General features: G+C 39.8%; 2 protein-coding genes across 6 annotated transcripts in view; one reads left to right on the top strand and one right to left on the bottom strand.

The window, feature by feature from the left end:
- atf4a (activating transcription factor 4a) overlaps nucleotides 1-21,458 on the top strand; it is a 265,767-nt gene that overhangs the window by 199,230 nt on the left and 45,079 nt on the right. The window lies entirely within an intron of this gene.
- LOC307165404 (interleukin-2 receptor subunit beta) overlaps nucleotides 6,283-21,458 on the bottom strand; it is a 25,514-nt gene continuing 10,338 nt past the window's right edge. For 2 of the 5 annotated variants that reach the window (XR_013822467.1, XR_013822468.1), the window contains 10 exons: nucleotides 20,777-20,886; nucleotides 20,562-20,670; nucleotides 19,753-19,852; nucleotides 19,533-19,635; nucleotides 17,585-17,715; nucleotides 17,096-17,273; nucleotides 14,972-15,086; nucleotides 9,690-9,774; nucleotides 7,293-8,165; nucleotides 6,283-6,900 (listed from right to left, as the gene is read on the bottom strand). Coding sequence is in view for 2 of the 5 variants with exons in the window: in XM_079883002.1 (XP_079739128.1) it covers nucleotides 7,527-8,165; nucleotides 9,690-9,774; nucleotides 14,972-15,086; nucleotides 17,096-17,273; nucleotides 17,585-17,715; nucleotides 19,533-19,635; nucleotides 19,753-19,852; nucleotides 20,562-20,670; nucleotides 20,777-20,852 (1,536 nt within the window). In the remaining 3 variants the exon portion in view is untranslated. Of the gene's footprint in view, nucleotides 8,166-9,689; nucleotides 9,775-14,971; nucleotides 15,087-17,095; nucleotides 17,274-17,584; nucleotides 17,716-19,532; nucleotides 19,636-19,752; nucleotides 19,853-20,561; nucleotides 20,671-20,776; nucleotides 20,887-21,458 lie in introns of all 5 variants that reach the window. The other 3 variants (XR_013822469.1, XM_079883002.1, XM_079883001.1) reach the window with 3 other exon arrangements.

Raw genomic sequence — 21,458 nt, 5'->3', positions numbered from 1 at the left:
CCACTGATGTCACCGTCATTTCTCCAGACTAGGGCTGGAAATTGTGTGTTTTCCTTCCTTAACATGCCAACAATCTATTAATTATTAATAACTGATATGCAAAACAAGTGTTTTTCCCTCATTTTTTTCTCATTTAAGTTTTTATTTCCTTATTCAGCAAATGTCTCCGGCAGACAAAAACTAAATTACATGAGGAGCCACGACTATTGATTAAATATCCATGAATACATTTTTAACTGGTTAAATTCTTCATTCAGAATCAATGAAAGATCAATCATTAACATCCTTTTTTTTGTTTTGTTTTGTTTTCTGTCCTCATGACCCGGTTTTCATCGGCTTGTTTGCTATCAAATCACCTTACTGGCTACAAAAATGCAGATAAAAGGTTTGGATATGAATTAAAATTGTACTCAGTACTCAACTATGATTTTAAAAGTAACTTAGTACATTACATGGATTAATGAATAGCCTACTTAATTACAAGTAAAAGTACAGGCTTGAAAATCTACTCATAAAAGTATAAGTACCCCAAAAAACTACTTAATTACAGTAATCTGAGTATTTGTAATTAATGACTTCCACCTCTGATACCAGAAACCACTCCCCAAACGGGTCTTGAATCTTATATCCGGCGTGGTATGGATGTGCAAACTGACCAAAATAAGCCAATCGGGTAGCAAAATGGGTCCTATTAGGCATCAGGGAGGGATTTACCCAACATTCTACAGGCAACTATATGTTATAAGCAACTTACAAGTTAGAAAAATATTCAATATAAATATTGTAAATATTCAAACGCTAGCAGTAGCAATGCTGTCTCCTTTACACTTATCCCCATAAATCTGTCCCAATCTGGGTCACTGCACCAATGAAAGTGTTTATGTGAATGCTCCATGCACTGTCGGAAGGCTTTCTGTAGCTTTATTCTTTTAGCCTACTTAAATTGAAAGGGCCTCTGTCCTTACAGGCCTACTTCTTTAACTACCTCAGCCCCTCCCTTTACCGTCTTAAACAATAAACCATGTATATGTCAATGCATCCTGAAGATCTTCAGATAGCCTAACCAAACAGATCTACTGTACCTTTTACAGCCAACACATCAGTCATTGGTGTATGAGCTACACCTTGATAGAAACACATGCTACTCCTTGGTCCAAGGACATTTAACAACACAGAAGTGGCAGACAGATTGATGATGAGGCTTCCTGCAAGTCCTTTTTTTCTTTTTTCCTCTTGTCCTGTCCAGCATCGAAGCAAGCAGAATGATGCTCTGTCTGCCATGTTGTGACGAGCAGATTTTGCTTTGCCAAGAGAAGCTTGAATGATAAGGCTCCCCTTGATATCCTAAGTTAAGCTTATTTTATTTTATTTTATTTTATTTTATTTTATTTTATTTTATTTTATTTTATTTTATTTTATTTTATTTTTGATGCTTGTTTGTAGATGAGCTTTACATAATATTGCTGGACCTGAACCAATCACCCTTGTCCAGCTATGACTTCTTGTTTCACAGGAGTTTAAATATGAGGAAACACAAAGGCCAAATTCCCTTAATCATCCATCACAATGAGTAAAACCAAAGAATATAGTTCTGATGTGCAGCAAAAAATTGTTGAGCTTCACAAAATAGAAAGTGACTGTGAGAAAATATCTAAAGAATTGAAAATCCCCATTTTGACCATCAGGGCAATAATTAAGAAGTTATAATATGTTATAAAAATGTCAGACACGACTGGATCTTCAAAAAGGACCGAATTCTATGGTTAGATGAAACAAAAAAGGGCTTTTTGGCAGCAAACCCACCAGATGTGTTTGGTGCAAACAGGGATAAAAAGTACCCCATGCTTACGGTTAATTATACTGCTGAATCTTATATGTTGTGGGCCTATTTATTTGCTGGAGGTCCTGGACATCTTGTTCAGATACATAGTATTATGGATTCTAGCAAATACAAACAGATAAAAAATCAAAACCTGACTGCCTCTGCTAGAAATCTTATAATGGGCCGTGGTTGGATCTTCCTTCAGGACAACGATCCAAAACAAACATCAAAATCAACACAAACATGGGTAACTGAGCACAAAATGAAGCTTCTGCCATGACCGTCCCAGTCCCCTAAACTGAACACTATAGAAAATAAGTGTGCTGAACTGAAGAGGAGAAGCACCAACATGAACTTGTGAATCTGAAGGATCTGGAGAGATCCTGTATAAAGGAATGGTCTCTGATCTCAGGTCAGGTGTTCTCCAAACTCATTAGGCATTATAGGAGAAAACTCAGATCTGTTATCTTGGCAAAAGGAGGTTGCAAAAAGTATTTAATAACAGGGTGCCAACATGGCCAGCGTGTTTTGGAAAAAAACATTTATTTTATAATGTGATTTCCTGCCCACTTTCAATTATTTTACTTCAATGAAAGGTTAGATTTTTGTGAAATATTTTTGAATGAAAGATCAAAAGGATAAACAATGGAGATTTATTTTTTACAGCCATTTTTTTTATATTTATCAGGGGTGCCATCAATTTTGACCACCACTGTATATGTTTTTCCAGTTCAAACCCATGCCCACTTGGCCCATAAATATGCCATTCAAGACCCATATATGTGTTCCCAGTTCAAACCCATGCCCACTTGGCCCATAAATATGTCATGCAAGACCCATATATGTGTTCCCAGATCAAACCCATGCCCACTTGGCCCATAAATATGCCATTCAAGACCCATATATGTGTTCCCAGTTCAAACCCATGCCCACTTGGCCCATAAATATGTCATGCAAGACCCATATATGTGTTCCCAGATCAAACCCATGCCCACTTGGCCCATAAATATGTCATGCAAGACCCATATATGTGTTCCTAGTTCAAACCCATGCCCACTTGGCCCATAAGAATTCTATGCAGGACCCATATGTGCATTCCCAGTTCAAACCCATGTCCACTTGGCCCATAAATATGCCATTCAAGACCCATATATGTGTTCCCAGATCAAACCCATGCCCACTTGGCCCATAAAAATTCTATGCAGGGCCCATATGTGCATTCCCAGTTCAAACCCATGTCCACTTGGCCCATAAATATGTCATGTAAGACCCATATATGTGTTCCCAGTTCAAACCCATGCCCACTTGGCCCATAAAAATTCTATGCAGGACCCATATGTGCATTCCCAGTTCAAACCCATGTCCACTTGGCCCATAAATATGCCATTCAAGACCCATATATGTGTGACCAGATCAAACCCATGCCCACTTGGCCCATAAATATGTCATGCAATACCCATATATGTGTTCCCAGATCAAAACCATGCCCACTTGGCCCATAAATATGTCATGCAAGACCCATATATGTGTTCCCAGACCAAACCCATGTCCACTTGGCCCATAAATATGCCATTCAAGACCCATATATGTGTTCCCAGTTCAAACCCATGCCCACTTGGCCCATAAAAATTCTATGCAGGACCCATATGTGCATTCCCAGTTCAAACCCATGCCCACTTGGCCCATAAATATGCCATTCAAGACCCATATATGTGTTCCCAGTTCAAACCCATGCCCACTTGGCCCATAAATATGTCCTGCAAGACCCATATATGTGTTCCCAGACCAAACCCATGTCCACTTGGCCCATAAATATTCCATTCAAGACCCATATATGTGTTCCCAGTTCAAACCCATGCCCACTTGGCTCATAAAAATTCTATGCAGGACCCATATGTGCATTCCCAGTTCAAACCCATGCCCACTTGGCCCATAAATATGCCATTCAAGACCCATATATGTGTTCCCAGATCAAACCCATGCCCACTTGGCCCATAAACATGTCATGCAAGACCCATATATGCGTTCCCAGTTCAAACCCATGCCCACTTGGCCCATAAATATGTCATGCAAGACCCATATATGTGTTCCCAGATCAAACCCATGCCCACTTGGCCCATAAACATGTCATGCAAGACCCATATATGTGTTCCCAGTTCAAACCCATGTCCACTTGGCCCATAAATATGTCATGCAAGACCCATATATGTGTTCCCAGTTCAAACCCATGCCCACTTGGCCCATAAAAATTCTATGCAGGACCCATATGTGCATTCCCAGTTCAAACCCATGCCCACTTGGCCCATAAATATGCCATTCAAGACCCATATATGTGTTCCCAGTTCAAACCCATGCCCACTTGGCCCATAAAAATTCTATGCAGGACCAATATGTGCATTCCCAGTTCAAACCCATGCCCACTTGGCCCATAAATATGCCATTCAAGACCCATATATGTGTTCCCAGATCAAACCCATGCCCACTTGGCCCATAAATATGCCATTCAAGACCATATATGTGTTCCCAGTTCAAACCCATGCCCACTTGGCCCATAAAAATTCTATGCAGGACCCATATGTGCATTCCCAGTTCAAACCCATGCCCACTTGGCCCATAAATATGCCATTCAAGACCCATATATGTGTTCCCAGTTCAAACCCATGCCCACTTGGCTCATAAAAATTCTATGCAGGACCCATATGTGCATTCCCAGTTCAAACCCATGCCCACTTGGCCCATAAATATGCCATTCAAGACCCATATATGTGTTCCCAGATCAAACCCATGACCACTTGGCCCATAAATATTACATGCAAGACCCATATGTGCATTCCCAGTTCAAACCCATGCCCACTTGGCCCATACATATGCCATTCAAGACCCATATATGTGTTCCCAGATCAAACCCATGCCCACTTGGCCCATACATATGCCATTCAAGACCCATATGTGTATTCCCAGTTCAAACCCATGCCCACTTGTCCCATACATATGCCATTCAAGACCCATATATGTGTTCCCAGTTCAAACCCATGCCCACTTGGCCCATAAATATGTCATGCAAGACCCATATATGTGTTCCCAGTTCAAACCCATGCCCACTTGGCCCATAAAAATTCTATGCAGGACCCATATGTGCATTCCCAGTTCAAACCCATGCCCACTTGGCCCATAAATATGTCATGCAAGACCCATATATGTGTTCCCAGATCAAACCCATTCCCACTTGGCCCATAAATATGTCATGCAAGACCCATATATGTGTTCCCAGATCAAACCCATGCCCACTTGGCCCATAAATATGTTATGCAAGACCCATATATGTGTTCCCAGATCAAACCCATGCCCACTTGGCCCATGCCTGTCCCTTATGGGGCCCATGTAATCAGCTCATATGGGCTTCCTATGTGGGACTCGTACAACAAAACCTACATGGGACCCGCTGATTTCACCCAGCCAAAGCCCATGCCCACACAGTACCCATGGAAACCGTAGTTAACCCATCTGGGCCCCACGTGTCATTGCTGGCTGGGCTGTGTGCAGATTATGATGCTCCTCTGGGATATGATCAACATGCGGGCTTTCCCAGTTTTATTAGTGCATTTTTTGGACAGAAGTAGATTCAGGGACAAATTATGTGTTCAAATGTTGCAACCTCTACATTTTGTCCCATTTAAAATATGTAGCCATTAATATCACAGTATATCATGATGAAAGAAAAAGACTTTAAAAAAATGTTTTCTGTGTTTGATGTGATTATTTGAGTACTTAAGCTTAAGCATCTACTGTTTATATATATATATATATATATATATATATATATATATATATATATATATATATATATTAGGGCTGTGAAAAGATTAATCGCGATTAATCGCATCCAAAATAAAAGTTTGTGTTTACATAATATATGTGTGTGTACTGTGTATAATTAAATTTGTATATATAAATACACACACATGCATGTATATATTTAAGAAAAACTGTGTTATTTATATATATAAAAAATTATATTTATATATAATATAAATTATATATAAATATATACAGTATATGTATGCAAATATTTCTTAAATATATACATGCATGTGTGTGTATTTATATATACAAAATAATTATACCAAGTACACACACATATATTATGTAAACACAAACCTTTATTTTGGATGCGATTAATCACGATTAATCTTTTCACAGCCCTAATATATATATATATATATATATATATATATATATATATATATATATATTCTTCCATAGCATTTTCATCGTAAACTAGTCCCATTGATAATTAGCAATACAGTGTCATGAAAAAGTATTTACTTCTGAAAATTCTGATATCATAAATATATGTAAAGTCACCAACTTCTCACATCACCTCTGTAAAAAGTAATTTCAGTTGGTAATTAGATAAGAAAGCTTTTCACATCCAATCAGAGAAACCCAGACATCCACACATCCAATCAGAGCATACATGTTTTAATATATTAATTAGCAGCAAACTGAAGTCATTCGACTTCTCTTACATTCCTCCAAATAGCAGGCGGCATTTTCAAAATATGCATGTAAATATGAAATTGCATTTGAAAACATAATTATCAAAAGGACAATAACACTGATAAATGACTGTGTCAAGCCACTCAAAAGAGAGTTTTTCTTCTAGTTGTGTGTTTTCGTTTAACTTTAGCATGAATGTCACTGTTGGTGAACATCCTATAAATTAAAATAATATATCACAATAACATACAGGGTGTAAAATATGATAAATCCTCTCATCCGAAACTATAATAGTTTTCTGAAAAGCTATTTTTTAAAAGGTTTGCACGTTGTAAACTGCACGGTTGAATCTTAGTGGAAAGAAACTGGAAACTGTCCTTTTTGCTTCACATGGTTTTGCGTTCACACAGTCAGTGTGAGAAACGGATTGAAACCAGGTGTGACTCCACATGTAGATACGAGAGCAGACCGAAGCAGATCCAATCATGTCAGTCTCCTTCTGTAACTCATTAGTCAGGCAGAAAACCATGGTAAACATCAAGACTTTACGATGAGTAAGAAACAGGAAAAAATTAACTCTTTCCCCGCCATTGATGGAAGTTTTCAATATTCTTAACCCTGGCGGGGAAAGAGTTAAACTTCTCTCGCCATTTATTCACCGTCATGTCATTACAAGCCTGTATGACTTATACTTTCTTCATTTGGAAGACAAAATAAGATGTTTAGCAGAATGTTCACGCTGCTCTTTTACACGCAATGAAAGTGCAAAATAAACACCGTACAAGAATCATAGCAGAGCTCCATCTAATCCTAGTCTTTCAAAGCCAATGAAAAATCTTTACAGCTGTGTTCATTGAATGGACAAGAGCAGCTAGACACATCTTCTGTGTTCAGTTATGAAGGCGAGTAGATGATGGAAGAACACAAAAAATGTAATCGTATGTTGCACTGACATATGCACCGTTTTAACTCTTTCGCTCTCCAGTCGCTGTAGCTAGTGGTTTCCCACAGTTCCACAATAAATTATATGGTTGGTAGTTGCATCAGTCAGACATCCACTGATTTATATTACATCTTGTGAAAAGGGCAATAACATATCACCTTTAAAGTAAAGCCCTGAGCGTTTCTGTTCGTACGCTAACCCGGAACTCAAGCGCAGTGAGTCCTGAACATTCACGATCTCTTCAGTCTGTAAACAACAACGTTAATTCTGCACATTTTTCACTGGCATGTAACCGCCACTAGAGGGCTCGATCATCCCACACGGGCTCTGAAGGTCTAGGTCCAACAGTCCTGGAAACACGCAGCTCAAACCCGCCGTGTGCTCGAAGCCGAGGAGCGGGTGCATGAGGGGATGGGGCGCCGGCAGGTCCCGAGGCAGGAGACGGGTCATGTTTAAAGCCAGAGGACTGGGGAGGTCCGACTCCTCCATGCTGTCCTCGCCCCCGCCCGCGAAACCCGAATCCGGGCTCTGCGTGTCCTGCCGGAGCTTCTCCAGGGTCTTCACAGAGAGCTCAAGCTCCTTCTCTTCAGAGTCGCGAGTGTCGCGAGCGTGAACCGGGTCCGGCCCGCTGACGCCCCCTGCTGGCCCGTAGGAGGAGTCCATCGAGCAGGGCTCCAGGGTGTCGATCGGCCCCTTCGAACTCTGGGACAGAAAGTAGGTGGAGTTGGAGAAGTTGGAGGATTTGCTGGTTCCTTCCCATCGGTCCTGCAGGCCGTCGCTGTGTCTGTGCGAGCTCCGGGAGTCACCGGCGTCCGGCTGCTTCATGACCTCGACGGGACTCACACACTCCGTGCCCACCTTGATGAAGCTCTCGTCCGATAAAAGCGGCCCCAGCCAAGACTGTTGGAGAGAACGTGCCGTCAGAAGTCAAGCTTTATTTATGTAGCACTTTTTACAATGCAGATTGTTTTAAAGCAGCTTGATAACAGGACAATAATGCAACACAAGGGGCTTTCGCGCCGGAGGAACCTTCTCATAGTTCCCAGAACTAGTGGCGGAAGCACACGGATTGTGGTGTGTTCGCACAGGAACTGGAAACTATTTTAGTTTTAGGAAGGAACTCCTTTTGGAAGAACTAATTTACTCCTACTTCAGAGTCGGTCTAAACCAAGCGGCAACCTCCCTGTCTCTCTCTTGAAACCAACACTGAAGAGACTTAAACTGCAGTTCATCGACTGGCCACTAGAGGCCGGCTGCAGAAGAGAGTCAATCCCATAAACCCCCATGTTAAAATGCCCAACTTTACAGCAGAAAAAAACATGTTTACAGTCTGGAGCAAAAAGTGGTTTTGGTCTATATAGCTAATTTTGCCCTTCTTGACGGCTGTGAGGGGGTGAATATTTTTATAACTCATCCGTTTAAATTATATTAAGCCTTAAATTTCTGCATAATTAAGGGTGTCCGCTTTTGAGTGACAGGTGGATTCCCGCGGCTGTGGTCATTAGTCATCATTAGCCGTGTGCTGTTAGCCGTCACGTTACCTCAGCTGATTGTCTGACTGTAAAAATAAATAAATTCGGGAGTGACGCGCTACCAAGATGGCGACGGTCGGCCACGCCCACTTTAGGCTTCAAAAACGGTCTTCAGAAACCTACGGGTGACGTCACGGACACTACGTCCATATTTTTTTACAGTCTATGGTCTAAACCAGCGCTACAGGAACCACAGTGACGTTAGTGTTCGCCGATTGGCCGAACGCACGCGAAACACCAACACCAGCCATTATTAAAGGAAGGCTGTGTATACACACAGATTATAGCCTATATATGTACTCCACAAACTAACTCTACGAACATGGATGAGCCTCTTAATCTTTACGCTGAGGAGAAAACCCAACACAGCTTTGAGGGACCGAGAGAAACATGATTATGTGTTTCTGCTCAGCAACACTGGATACGCTTATTACTCTCCATTACTGTCTTTCTGTGTATAGCAGCTCTATAAATAACGTATTAGACAGGACTGTTAGTTCCTAGAACTACCCGGTGCGAAAGCCCCTAAAGTTTGTTTCTGCAGTAAAGCAGATCTGGAAGAAAATAGCATCACACTCCAGCTTAAGTAAGTTCATCGATGTTTCATTTTGATATAAAAAAGTTATTAATTTAGTTCATTTATATATATATATGTCATAGATGTCGTCGTCCAGCTCAGTTCAGTTCTCATATAATGGAGTCATTGCAGGCATATCAATATTAATGTTGCATATTAAATGTCCCCAACTAAGCAAGCCGAAAGACTGAGGCGAGAGCAGAACTCCACCAGTGACAGGATGGAGAAAAGCCTCGTGAGAAACCAGACGAACCGACAGTGTGTGATGATGAACACGCATGAACAGAACTGATCATCTGATCGCACGGGACTCACCGTGAAATTCCCTCCGTGTCGAGAGTTCAGATCTCCGAAGAATTTGGAGGGATCCGGAATATCCAGGGAACACTTCTTCTGGAGGCTGAAAGGTGAAAGGTCACTCATGAACAAGAGGTTTGGTGTCTGTCTCTCTCTCACAGATCAAAGACTCATTCTGTGCTCGTATTCACATCAGCTGCAGATTAAGGAGTTCCTCCTGAGCGAGCTTTATGTCTTTGTTCTCAATGAATAAAATCATAGTTATTATTACAGTTATAGTTATAGTTATTATTTTTATCTTTATCTAGTTTTATCTAGTTATCATTATATTCTTCGTTATCATTATCATAGTTATCGTTATCTTTATATTGATTGTTATCATTATTTTAGTTATTGTTATCATTATAGTTATAGTTATGGTTATCATTACAATTACTGATATAGTTATCATTTTCATAGTTATCGTTATCAGTATAGTTATTGTTATTATCATTATTATTTTTTATCATAGTTATTATTACAGTAATCGTTATAGTTATCATTATATTTATTGTTATCGTTATTACAGTTAATGTTGTCATTATAGTTATTCTTATGATTATTTTCATAGTCAACATTATAGTTATGGTTATCATTACAGTTATTGATATAGTTATCATTTGCATAGTTATAGTTAGTTATTGTTATAGTTGTCCATAACATTATATTTATTGTTATAATTATACTGTACATACTGTATATTTATACATACTTACAAGATATTTAATATATAAATAACACATATTTCTTAAATATATACATGCATGTGTGTGTAATTATATATACAAAATAAATATACACAGTACACACACACACACACACATATTATGTAAACACAAACTTTTATTTTGGATGTAATTATCATTATAGTTATAGTAATCATTATAGTTATAGTAATCATCATTATAGTTATAGTTATAGTAATCATTATAGTTATAGTAATCATCATTATAGTTATAGTAATCATCATTATAGTTATAGTTATAGTAATCATTATAGTTATAGTAATCATCATTATAGTTATAGTAATCATCATTATAGTTATAGTTATAGTAATCATTATAGTTATAGTAATCATCATTATAGTTATAGTAATCATCATTATAGTTATAGTTATAGTAATCATTATAGTTATAGTAATCATCATTATAGTTATAGTAATCATCATTATAGTTATAGTAATCATCATTATAGTTATAGTAATCATCATTATAGTTATAGTAATCATTATAGTTATAGTAATCATTATAGTTATAGTAATCATCATTATAGTTATAGTAATCATCATTATAGTTATAGTTATAGTAATCATAGTTATAGTAATCATCATTATAGTTATAGTTATAGTAATCATTATAGTTATAGTAATCATCATTATAGTTATAGTAATCATCATTATAGTTATAGTAATCATCATTATAGTTATAGTTATAGTAATCATTATAGTTATAGTAATCATCATTATAGTAATCATCATTATAGTTATAGTAAACATCATTATAGTTATAGTTATAGTAATCATTATAGTTATAGTAATCATCATTATAGTTATAGTAATCATTATAGTTATAGTAATCATCATTATAGTTATAGTAATCATCATTATAGTTATAGTAATCATCATTATAGTTATAGTTATAGTAATCATTATAGTTATAGTAATCATCATTATAGTTATAGTAATCATCATTATCATCATTATAGTTATAGTAATCATCATTATAGTTATAGTAATCATTATAGTTATAGTAATCATTATAGTTATAGTAATCATCATTATAGTTATAGTAATCATCATTATAGTTATAGTAATCATCATTATAGTTATAGTTATAGTAATCATTATAGTTATAGTAATCATCATTATAGTTATAGTTATAGTAATCATTATAGTTATAGTAATCATCATTATAGTAATCATCATTATAGTTATAGTAATCATCATTATAGTTATAGTTATAGTAATCATTATAGTTATAGTAATCATCATTATAGTTATAGTAATCATTATAGTTATAGTAATCATCATTATAGTTATAGTAATCATCATTATAGTTATAGTTATAGTAATCATTATAGTTATAGTAATCATCATTATAGTAATCATCATTATAGTTATAGTAAACATCATTATAGTTATAGTTATAGTAATCATTATAGTTATAGTAATCATCATTATAGTTATAGTAATCATCATTATAGTTATAGTTATAGTAATCATTATAGTTATAGTAATCATCATTATAGTAATCATCATTATAGTTATAGTAAACATCATTATAGTTATAGTTATAGTAATCATTATAGTTATAGTAATCATTATAGTTATAGTAATCATCATTATAGTTATAGTTATAGTAATCATTATAGTTATAGTAATCATCATTATAGTAATCATCATTATAGTTATAGTAAACATCATTATAGTTATAGTAATCATCATTATAGTTATAGTAATCATTATAGTTATAGTAATCATTATAGTTATAGTAATCATCATTATAGTTATAGTAATCATTATAGTTATAGTAATCATCATTATAGTTATAGTAATCATCATTATAGTTATAGTAAACTATATATAGTATAGTTACAGTATAATAAAGTGTGTGTAGTGTGGTGACGGAGTGTGTGTAGTGTAGGTGACGGAGTGTGTGTAGTGTAGTGACGGAGTGTGTGTAGTGTAGGTGACGGAGTGTGTGTAGTGTGGTGACGGAGTGTGTGTAGTGTGGTGACGGAGTGTGTGTAGTGTAGGTGACGGAGTGTGTGTAGTGTAGGTGACGGAGTGTGTGTAGTGTGGTGACGGAGTGTGTGTAGTGTGGTGACGGAGTGTGTGTAGTGTAGGTGACGGAGTGTGTGTAGTGTAGGTGATGGAGTGTGTGTAGTGTAGGTGACGGAGTGTGTGTAGTGTGGTGACGGAGTGTGTGTAGTGTAGGTGACGGAGTGTGTGTAGTGTGGTGACGGAGTGTGTGTAGTGTAGGTGACGGAGTGTGTGTAGTGTAGGAGTGTGTGTAGTGTAGGTGATGGAGTGTGTGTAGTGTAGGTGATGGAGTGTGTGTAGTGTAGGTGACGGAGTGTGTGTAGTGTGGTGACGGAGTGTGTGTAGTGTAGGTGACGGAGTGTGTGTAGTGTAGGTGACGGAGTGTGTGTAGTGTAGGTGATGGAGTGTGTGTAGTGTAGGTGACGGAGTGTGTGTAGTGTAGGTGACGGAGTGTGTGTAGTGTAGGTGACGGAGTGTGTGTAGTGTAGGTGACGGAGTGTGTGTAGTGTAGGTGATGGAGTGTGTGTAGTGTAGGTGACGGAGTGTGTGTAGTGTGGTGACGGAGTGTGTGTAGTGTAGGTGACGGAGTGTGTGTAGTGTGGTGACGGAGTGTGTGTAGTGTAGGTGACGGAGTGTGTGTAGTGTGGTGACGGAGTGTGTGTAGTGTGGTGACGGAGTGTGTGTAGTGTGGTGACGGAGTGTGTGTAGTGTGGTGACGGAGTGTGTGTAGTGTAGGTGACGGAGTGTGTGTAGTGTGGTGACGGAGTGTGTGTAGTGTGGTGACGGAGTGTGTGTAGTGTAGGTGACGGAGTGTGTGTAGTGTAGGTGACGTAGTGTAGGTGATGGAGTGTGTGTAGTGTAGGTGACGGAGTGTGTGTAGTGTAGGTGACGGAGTGTGTGTAGTGTAGGTGACGGAGTGTGTGTAGTGTGGTGACGGAGTGTGTGTAGTGTAGGTGACGGAGTGTGTGTAGTGTGGTGACGGAGTGTGTGTAGTGTGGTGACGGAGTGTGTGTAGTGTAGGTGACGGAGTGTGTGTAGTGTAGGTGACGTAGTGTAGGTGATGGAGTGTGTGTAGTGTAGGTGACGGAGTGTGTGTAGTGTAGGTGATGGAGTGTGTGTAGTGTAGGTGACGGAGTGTGTGTAGTGTAGGTGACGTAGTGTAGGTGACGGAGTGTGTGTAGTGTAGGTGATGGAGTGTGTGTAGTGTAGGTGACGGAGTGTGTGTAGTGTAGGTGACGGAGTGTGTGTAGTGTAGGTGACGGAGTGTGTGTAGTGTAGGTGACGGAGTGTGTGTAGTGTGGTGACGGAGTGTGTGTAGTGTAGGTGACAGAGTGTGTGTAGTGTAGGTGATGGAGTGTGTGTAGTGTAGGTGACGGAGTGTGTGTAGTGTAGGTGACGGAGTGTGTGTAGTGTAGGTGATGGAGTGTGTGTAGTGTGGTGACGGAGTGTGTGTAGTGTAGGTGACGTAGTGTAGGTGACGGAGTGTGTGTAGTGTAGGTGACGGAGTGTGTGTAGTGTAGGTGACGGAGTGTGTGTAGTGTGGTGACGGAGTGTGTGTAGTGTGGTGACGGAGTGTGTGTAGTGTAGGTGACGGAGTGTGTGTAGTGTAGGTGACGGAGTGTGTGTAGTGTAGGTGAAGGAGTGTGTGTAGTGTAGGTGACGGAGTGTGTGTAGTGTAGGTGACGGAGTGTGTGTAGTGTAGGTGACGGAGTGTGTGTAGTGTAGGTGACGGAGTGTGTGTAGTGTGGTGACGGAGTGTGTGTAGTGTGATGACGGAGTGTGTGTAGTGTAGGTGACAGAGTGTGTGTAGTGTAGGTGATGGAGTGTGTGTAGTGTAGGTGACGGAGTGTGTGTAGTGTAGGTGACGGAGTGTGTGTAGTGTGGTGACGGAGTGTGTGTAGTGTGATGACGGAGTGTGTGTAGTGTAGGTGACAGAGTGTGTGTAGTGTAGGTGACGGAGTGTGTGTAGTGTAGGTGACGGAGTGTGTGTAGTGTAGGTGATGGAGTGTGTGTAGTGTAGGTGACGGAGTGTGTGTAGTGTAGGTGACGGAGTGTGTGTAGTGTAGGTGACGGAGTGTGTGTAGTGTAGGTGACGGAGTGTGTGTAGTGTAGGTGACGGAGTGTGTGTAGTGTGGTGACGGAGTGTGTGTAGTGTGATGACGGAGTGTGTGTAGTGTAGGTGACAGAGTGTGTGTAGTGTAGGTGATGGAGTGTGTGTAGTGTAGGTGACGGAGTGTGTGTAGTGTAGGTGACGGAGTGTGTGTAGTGTGGTGACGGAGTGTGTGTAGTGTGATGACGGAGTGTGTGTAGTGTAGGTGACAGAGTGTGTGTAGTGTAGGTGATGGAGTGTGTGTAGTGTAGGTGACGGAGTGTGTGTAGTGTAGGTGACGGAGTGTGTGTAGTGTAGGTGACGGAGTGTGTGTAGTGTAGGTGACGGAGTGTGTGTAGTGTGGTGATGGAGTGTGTGTAGTGTGGTGACGGAGTGTGTGTTATCTCTCACCTCTTGCTCTTGTTGCAGTGGAAGAGAAAAGCACAGACCGATACGACAACCAGAGAGAGTCCCGTCAGTGTGAATCCTGCGACTAACCAATCCAGCGTCAGGATCCCGGGGACGTCTGAGGACACACAGCGCCAGAGAGTTAGAGTCAGCGCACCTGAGGGTGTGTGTGTGTGTGTGTGTGTGTGTGTGTGTGTGTGTGTAATAAGCAGTGTGTGTGTAATAAGCAGTGTGTGTGTGTGTGTGTGTGTGTGTGTGTAATAAGCAGAGGGTGTGTGTAATAAGCAGAGTGTGTGTGTAATAAGCACAGTGTGTGTAATAAGCAGAGTGTGTGTGTAATAAGCAGAGTGTGTGTGTAATAAGCAGAGTGTGTGTAATAAGCAGAGTGTGTGTGTAATAAGCAGAGTGTATGTGTGTGTAATAATCAGAGTGTGTGTGTAATAAGCAGAGTGTGTATGTGTAATAAGCAGAGTGTGTGTAATAAGCAGAGTGTGTGTGTGTGTAATAAGCAGAGTGTGTGTAATAAGCAGAGTGTGTGTGTGTGTAATAAGCAGAGTGTGTGTGTAATAAGCAGAGTGTATGTGTAATAAGCAGTGTGTGTGTAATAAGCAGAGTGTGTGTGTGTGTAATAAGCAGAGTGTGTGTAATAAGCAGAGTGTGTGTGTAATAAGCAGAGTGTGTATGTGTAATAAGCAGAGTGTGTGTAATAAGCAGAGTGTGTGTGTGTGTAATAAGCAGAGTGTGTGTAATAAGCAGAGTGTGTGTGTGTGTAATAAGCAGAGTGTGTGTGTAATAAGCAGAGTGTATGTGTAATAAGCAGTGTGTGTGTAATAAGCAGTGTGTGTGTGTAATAAGCAGTGTATGTGTGTGTAATAGGCAGAGTGTGTGTGTAATAAGCAGAGTGTATGTGTGTGTAATAAGCAGTGTGTGTGTGTGTAATAAGCAGAGTGTGTGTGTGTAATAAGCAGAGTGTGTGTGTAATAAGAAGAGTGTATGTGTGTGTAATAAGCAGTGTGTGTGTGTGTGTGTAATAAGCAGAGTGTGTGTGTAATAAGCAGAGTGTGTGTGTAATAAGCAGAGTGTGTGTAATAAGCAGTGTGTGTGTGTAATAAGCAGTGTGTGTGTAATAAGCAGAGTGTGTGTAATAAGCAGAGTGTGTGTGTAATAAGCAGAGTGTGTGTGTGTAATAAGCAGAGTGTGTGTGTGTAATAAGCAGAGTGTGTGTAATAAGCAGAGTGTGTGTAATAAGCAGAGTGTGTGTGTAATAAGCAGAGTGTGTGTGTGTAATAAGCAGAGTGTGTGTGTAATAAGCAGTGTGTATGTGTAATAAGCAGAGTGTGTGTGTAATAAGCAGTGTATGTGTGTGTAATAATCAGAGTGTGTGTGTAATAAGCAGAGTGTATGTGTGTGTAATAAGCAGTGTGTGTGTGTGTGTAATAAGCAGAGTGTGTGTGTAATAAGCAGAGTGTGTGTAATAAGAAGAGTGTGTGTAATAAGCAGAGTGTGTGTAATAAGCAGAGTGTGTGTGTGTAATAAGCAGAATGTGTGTGTAATAAGCAGAGTGTGTGTAATAAGCAGAGTGTGTGTGTAATAAGCAGAGTGTATGTGTGTGTAATAAGCAGTGTATGTGTGTGTAATAAGCAGTGTGTGTGTGTGTGTGTGTGTGTGTGTGTGTAATAAGCAGAGTGTGTGTGTAATAAGCAGAGTGTGTGTGTGTGTGTGTGTGTTGTGGACCCGCCTATAGGCCACATTACTAATGCATCCTTTAAATAACAAAAATAAATATTGTGCCATTGACTTCAGACCTCAGTTGGTCAGTGACACATTTCCGTTCCTCAAAATAGCAACACACCAACAATGCGCCTGAACACACACTGAACACACACTGAACACACACTGAACACACACTGAACACACACACCGCTCAGGGTGAGTAGATCAGCGCTGATGCGTCTGCTATATAAACACGCGGCGGCGCAGGACGTGAAAATGAAAAGTGCGTCGGGCTGAAACTAGCACAACACACTCGCGTCGCGCGACGCCTGGTGTAGGATAGAGCCCATAGTGTCAGTGCAGTCGGGGAGGTGTGTGTGTGTGTGTGTGTGTGTGTGTGTGTGTGTGTGTCACCTTGTGGGGGGTTCTGGCCCACTTCAGATGTCCAGCTGTACTCCTGACTCCAGTCGCTCCAGATCGCGTTGGGAAGTGTAAGCTTGACTCGCACCCGGATCACGTACTGATGCTGTAAGACCAACTCGTCCTCTGAAAGAGTCAAACTAGTTCCTTCAGCCGGTCTGACCTTCACACCCTACACACACACGGACAGAACCAAGCGTCTCTGTGAGGGGGTCTGAATCTGCATCTACAGATCTTCTGTGTTTGAATGTAAAACAAACTCTTTGCGAAACACAGGGTTCGTGCAGACACTGTAAAACGCAACATTAGTGCCGTGTGTAAGAGTGAATCATTGGCTTGTGTATATAAAGTTATGATGATAAAAGAAGAGCTTTGTTGAGGTTTGTGCATGTTGTGTGTGTTTTGAGTGTAGAGTTTAGAGAAGTCGTGTGTAAGCGATCAACAAAAACCCTTTGTTGTGGTGGATGAGGGCGGCGTGCTCACCGTCCAGCTCTGAGCAGCGGATCTCAACTGGACCTCAACCTCAAACTTTCTATGCTTGTGTTCAGAACTGACAGTCCAAGAAGCGTTGAGCCCGCGAACTTCCACTTTCTGAGGAGGAGCCACTTTCACTACTGAAACACACACACACACACACACACACACACACACACACACACAATGTCAGGCAATGATCGTGCAAGAGACTCGTTTTCCTGTACAAAAACCCAGTCCTACTGTACCTCTGACCCTCACCGTATCTCATCCCTAACACTGATGTAGGAGCACTGATCCGGGGTTATAAGCCTAAACTTCACATCAAATCTGAATGGTTGATTGTAATGTTGCTTTAGGATCAATAAAGATTGTAAACTGGGGAAAAAATGGAGTATAATTCTTTCTTCTTTTTTTTTCGTTAAAGAACCTTTCAGTGATCATATCTGCTCTCTGGCCATTTTCTGACCGAAATGTATTTATTTATTTATTTTTACTTCATTGGAATTGTACGAAACTTAGTAAAGGGTTTTGGCACTTGCTGTGCGAACAAAAAAAAAAAAAAAAAAATACAGTACTGTGCAAAAGTCTCAGGCATGTTAATACCCCCCCCCCCCCCCCCAAAAAAATGGTTGTAAGTCAGTTATTTATATCTTCTGCTGTCGTGTGTCAGTAGGAAATATCAGTTTACATTTCCAAACATTCTTTTTGCCATTAATTGTAATAATCCAGTGAGATTTGTGTCTGCACAAGGAGTCTGACAACAGCCGGTCTGATCTGATCTCTCCATCATCGAGTCCGTCTGTGATTACATGAAGAAACAGAAGAAACTGAGACAGACTAAATCCAGAAGAACTGCGGGAACGTCTCCGAGACGCTTGAAGAAACCTTCCTGAGAAACTATGCGCAAGTGTACCTGGACAAAAGCCGTTTTAAACGCAAAGGGTCGTTACACCATATATTGATCTGAATTAGTTAATAGAAGTTAAATCATAAATAAATTCAATTTGTGATTTTATTTTTGAAAGCATTCTCACTTTACAGCATTTTAACACTAAAAGTGCCAGTGCTTTTCACTGTATCTTTGCAGGAAGGTTTCTTCAAGCGTCTCGGAGACGTTCCCGCAGTTCTTCTGGATTTAGTCTGTCTCAGTTTCTTCTGTTTCTTCATGTAATCACAGACGGACTCGATGATGGTGAGATCAGATCACACCGGCTGTTGTCAGACTCCTTGTGCAGACACAAATCTCACTGGATTATTACAATTAATGGCAAAGAGAATGTTTGGAAATGTGAACTGATATTTCCTACTGACACACGACAGCAGAAGATATAAATAACTGACTTACAACCATTTTTTTGCAGATTTAGAGTAAAACTTGATTTTGAAAATATATACTTCATAAAAAAATTGAAAATAGCATTTTTGTGCATTTTTCATAACAATACATATGTAAAATTCTATTACTTTTAAGTTCTCTTTTTTAACTTTTTCCACTTCAGCAATAATCTGCCAAGTGTCGTCTTTGAACAGAGATCAGACTTCAGTCTGTCGCTCTAAAGCGTTCAAGATTTACCAGTTTAAGCTGGAAATTTCATTTTCCGGTCTATGCTCAAAAAGTGAACAAATTGATTATAAATACAGCGTAAATATAATTTAGTATAAACAAATCCTTAAAAATACAAAATATTAAATAAAAAATCATTATCAAACTAAAATATAGTACATTCCTTTCATTGACAAAAAAATAAATAAATAAATAATTCGGTCCAGAGGGTTTAATAGAACCTATTTTTGCTTAGTGTGAAGAGCATTTATAAAGAACCCAGTGGAACGGTCCCGTGATTTTAAAAGCTCTTCATGGAACCACAGATGCCAATAAACAATAAAGTGTCCACTCTCTAACTCCTGATGCTCGTGTGACGCGTGTCTGTGTGAGTTATTATATCTGACTCACCACTGTAATACGCCTCATGCTGTCCAACTTTAGCCAAAGGTTTAGGGTCCTTTTCACATCGAACCTCTTCACGCAACTTGGCCGCTTGTACTATTACAGCGCTCTTCAGAAGAAGAGAAAGAAATAATCCACATCTGTATGACGTATCACATGTTCATTCGTGTTTTCAACTCAGTGGATGATGGACAACACGTCATAAACACACACACGACTCACTCACCGATAAATCAAACTCCACGGTGGCAGAGCGGATGTGTGTCCGGGTCGGGTCAACGAACATCCGCGCCTCTTTTGTCACTTTTGTCTCTTTTCTGTTTCTTCTGAAATCAAAGGCACAGAAGAATTTACGGCCCATTTATTTCTAATATACAACACCAGTCAAAAATGTTTGTCAAAATGTTTTAATGTTTTTAAAAGAAGTCTCTTCTGCTCACCAAGGCTGCATTTCTTTGATTAAAAATACAACAACAACAACAACAACAAAACAGTAATATTGTGAAATATGATTCCAGTGTAAATCAGCTGTTTTCTGTGTGAATATACAGTAAAGTGTAATTTATTCCTGTGATCAAAGCTGATATTCAGCATCATTACTCCAGTCTTCAGTGTCACATGATCCTTCAGAAATCATGAATAATATGAGGATCTGATGATCAAGAAACATTTATGATTATTATCAGTGTTGAAAACAGTTCAGAAAAGTTCAGGATTCTTTGATGAATAGAAAGTTCAAAAGAACAGCATTGATCCGAAATATAATCTTTTGTATCTATTTCACAATATCACTGTTTTTGTTGTTGTTGTGTCAGTCCAATAAACGCAGCTTTGATGAGCAGAAGAGACTTCTGTTAAAAACACTGAAACTCTTCCTGATCAGAAACTTCTGACTGGTGTTTCTACTAATCAACACATCTATAGTGGAATTACCAGAGCGGAGCATGAATCACTTTTAATATTTCTGTTAAATATTCTTCAAAGGCTGATCGTTTAATGACACGTTGAATAGTTATGAACTCAAGCTTCCCTTACCTTCCCTTGATCACCTCCACATGAATCCTGCAGCCGGTCTCGGGTGGCACGCTTGAGCTGTTCCACACACACGTGAAGGTGTTGTGAAAATCATTATAACACTCCAGACCTGGAGAAACAGCAACACCAGCTTAATCACAGTGACACTCACTCACGCACACACACACACACACACACACACACACACACACACAAAACTGGTCAGTAGTTCTTACTTTGATCCGCAAGAGCTGAATACAAGAATGACATCATCATTATCATCATCATCATCATCATCGTCAGAATCTGCATGATGCCGTTTTCCTCTCAGCAAACATTTGTAAATCTGAGAGAGAGAGAGAGAGAGAGAGAGGGAGAGAGAGAGAGAGAGAGATGTAATGGCCAATGTTTTGGCAATACTGTACAAGTCATATAAAGCCCTTAAGAACCATGAGATGAACCCTGAGAAGAGCCCGCTCATTAAGCTGGTCAGGACACTGGCACCCTCATCCACACAATCCGGCCCAACCACATTATAAAAGCTCAGCGAGAGCATTACCTGACCTACTGGACTGAAACAACACAAAAACAGAGTAAACTAGAATGTTATTTGGCCCTAAACAGAGACTACACAACCGCAGAATACCTGAGTGCAGTGAAGGACTGCACACTCAGAAGAAGAATGACGAGGTACAGACTGAGCAACCACAGCCTGACGGTCGAGACGGGCAGATACAGGCAGAACTGTTCTATGCTGTTTCGATGCTTTGGCAATACAAATGTATTTTTGTCATGCCAATAAAGCTTTATTGAATTGAATTGAATTGAATTGAGAGAGAGAGAGGGAGAGAGAGAGGGAGGGAGAGAGAGGAGAGAGAGAGAGAGAGAGAGGGAGGGAGAGAGAGAGAGAGAGGGAGG

The sequence above is a fragment of the Squalius cephalus genome, assembly GCF_949319135.1.
Source record: "Squalius cephalus genome assembly, chromosome: 10".
NCBI lineage: Eukaryota > Metazoa > Chordata > Actinopteri > Cypriniformes > Leuciscidae > Squalius > Squalius cephalus.
The sequence above is the reverse complement of the archived record's forward strand: the minus strand, read 5'-3'. Positions and strand labels throughout refer to the sequence as shown.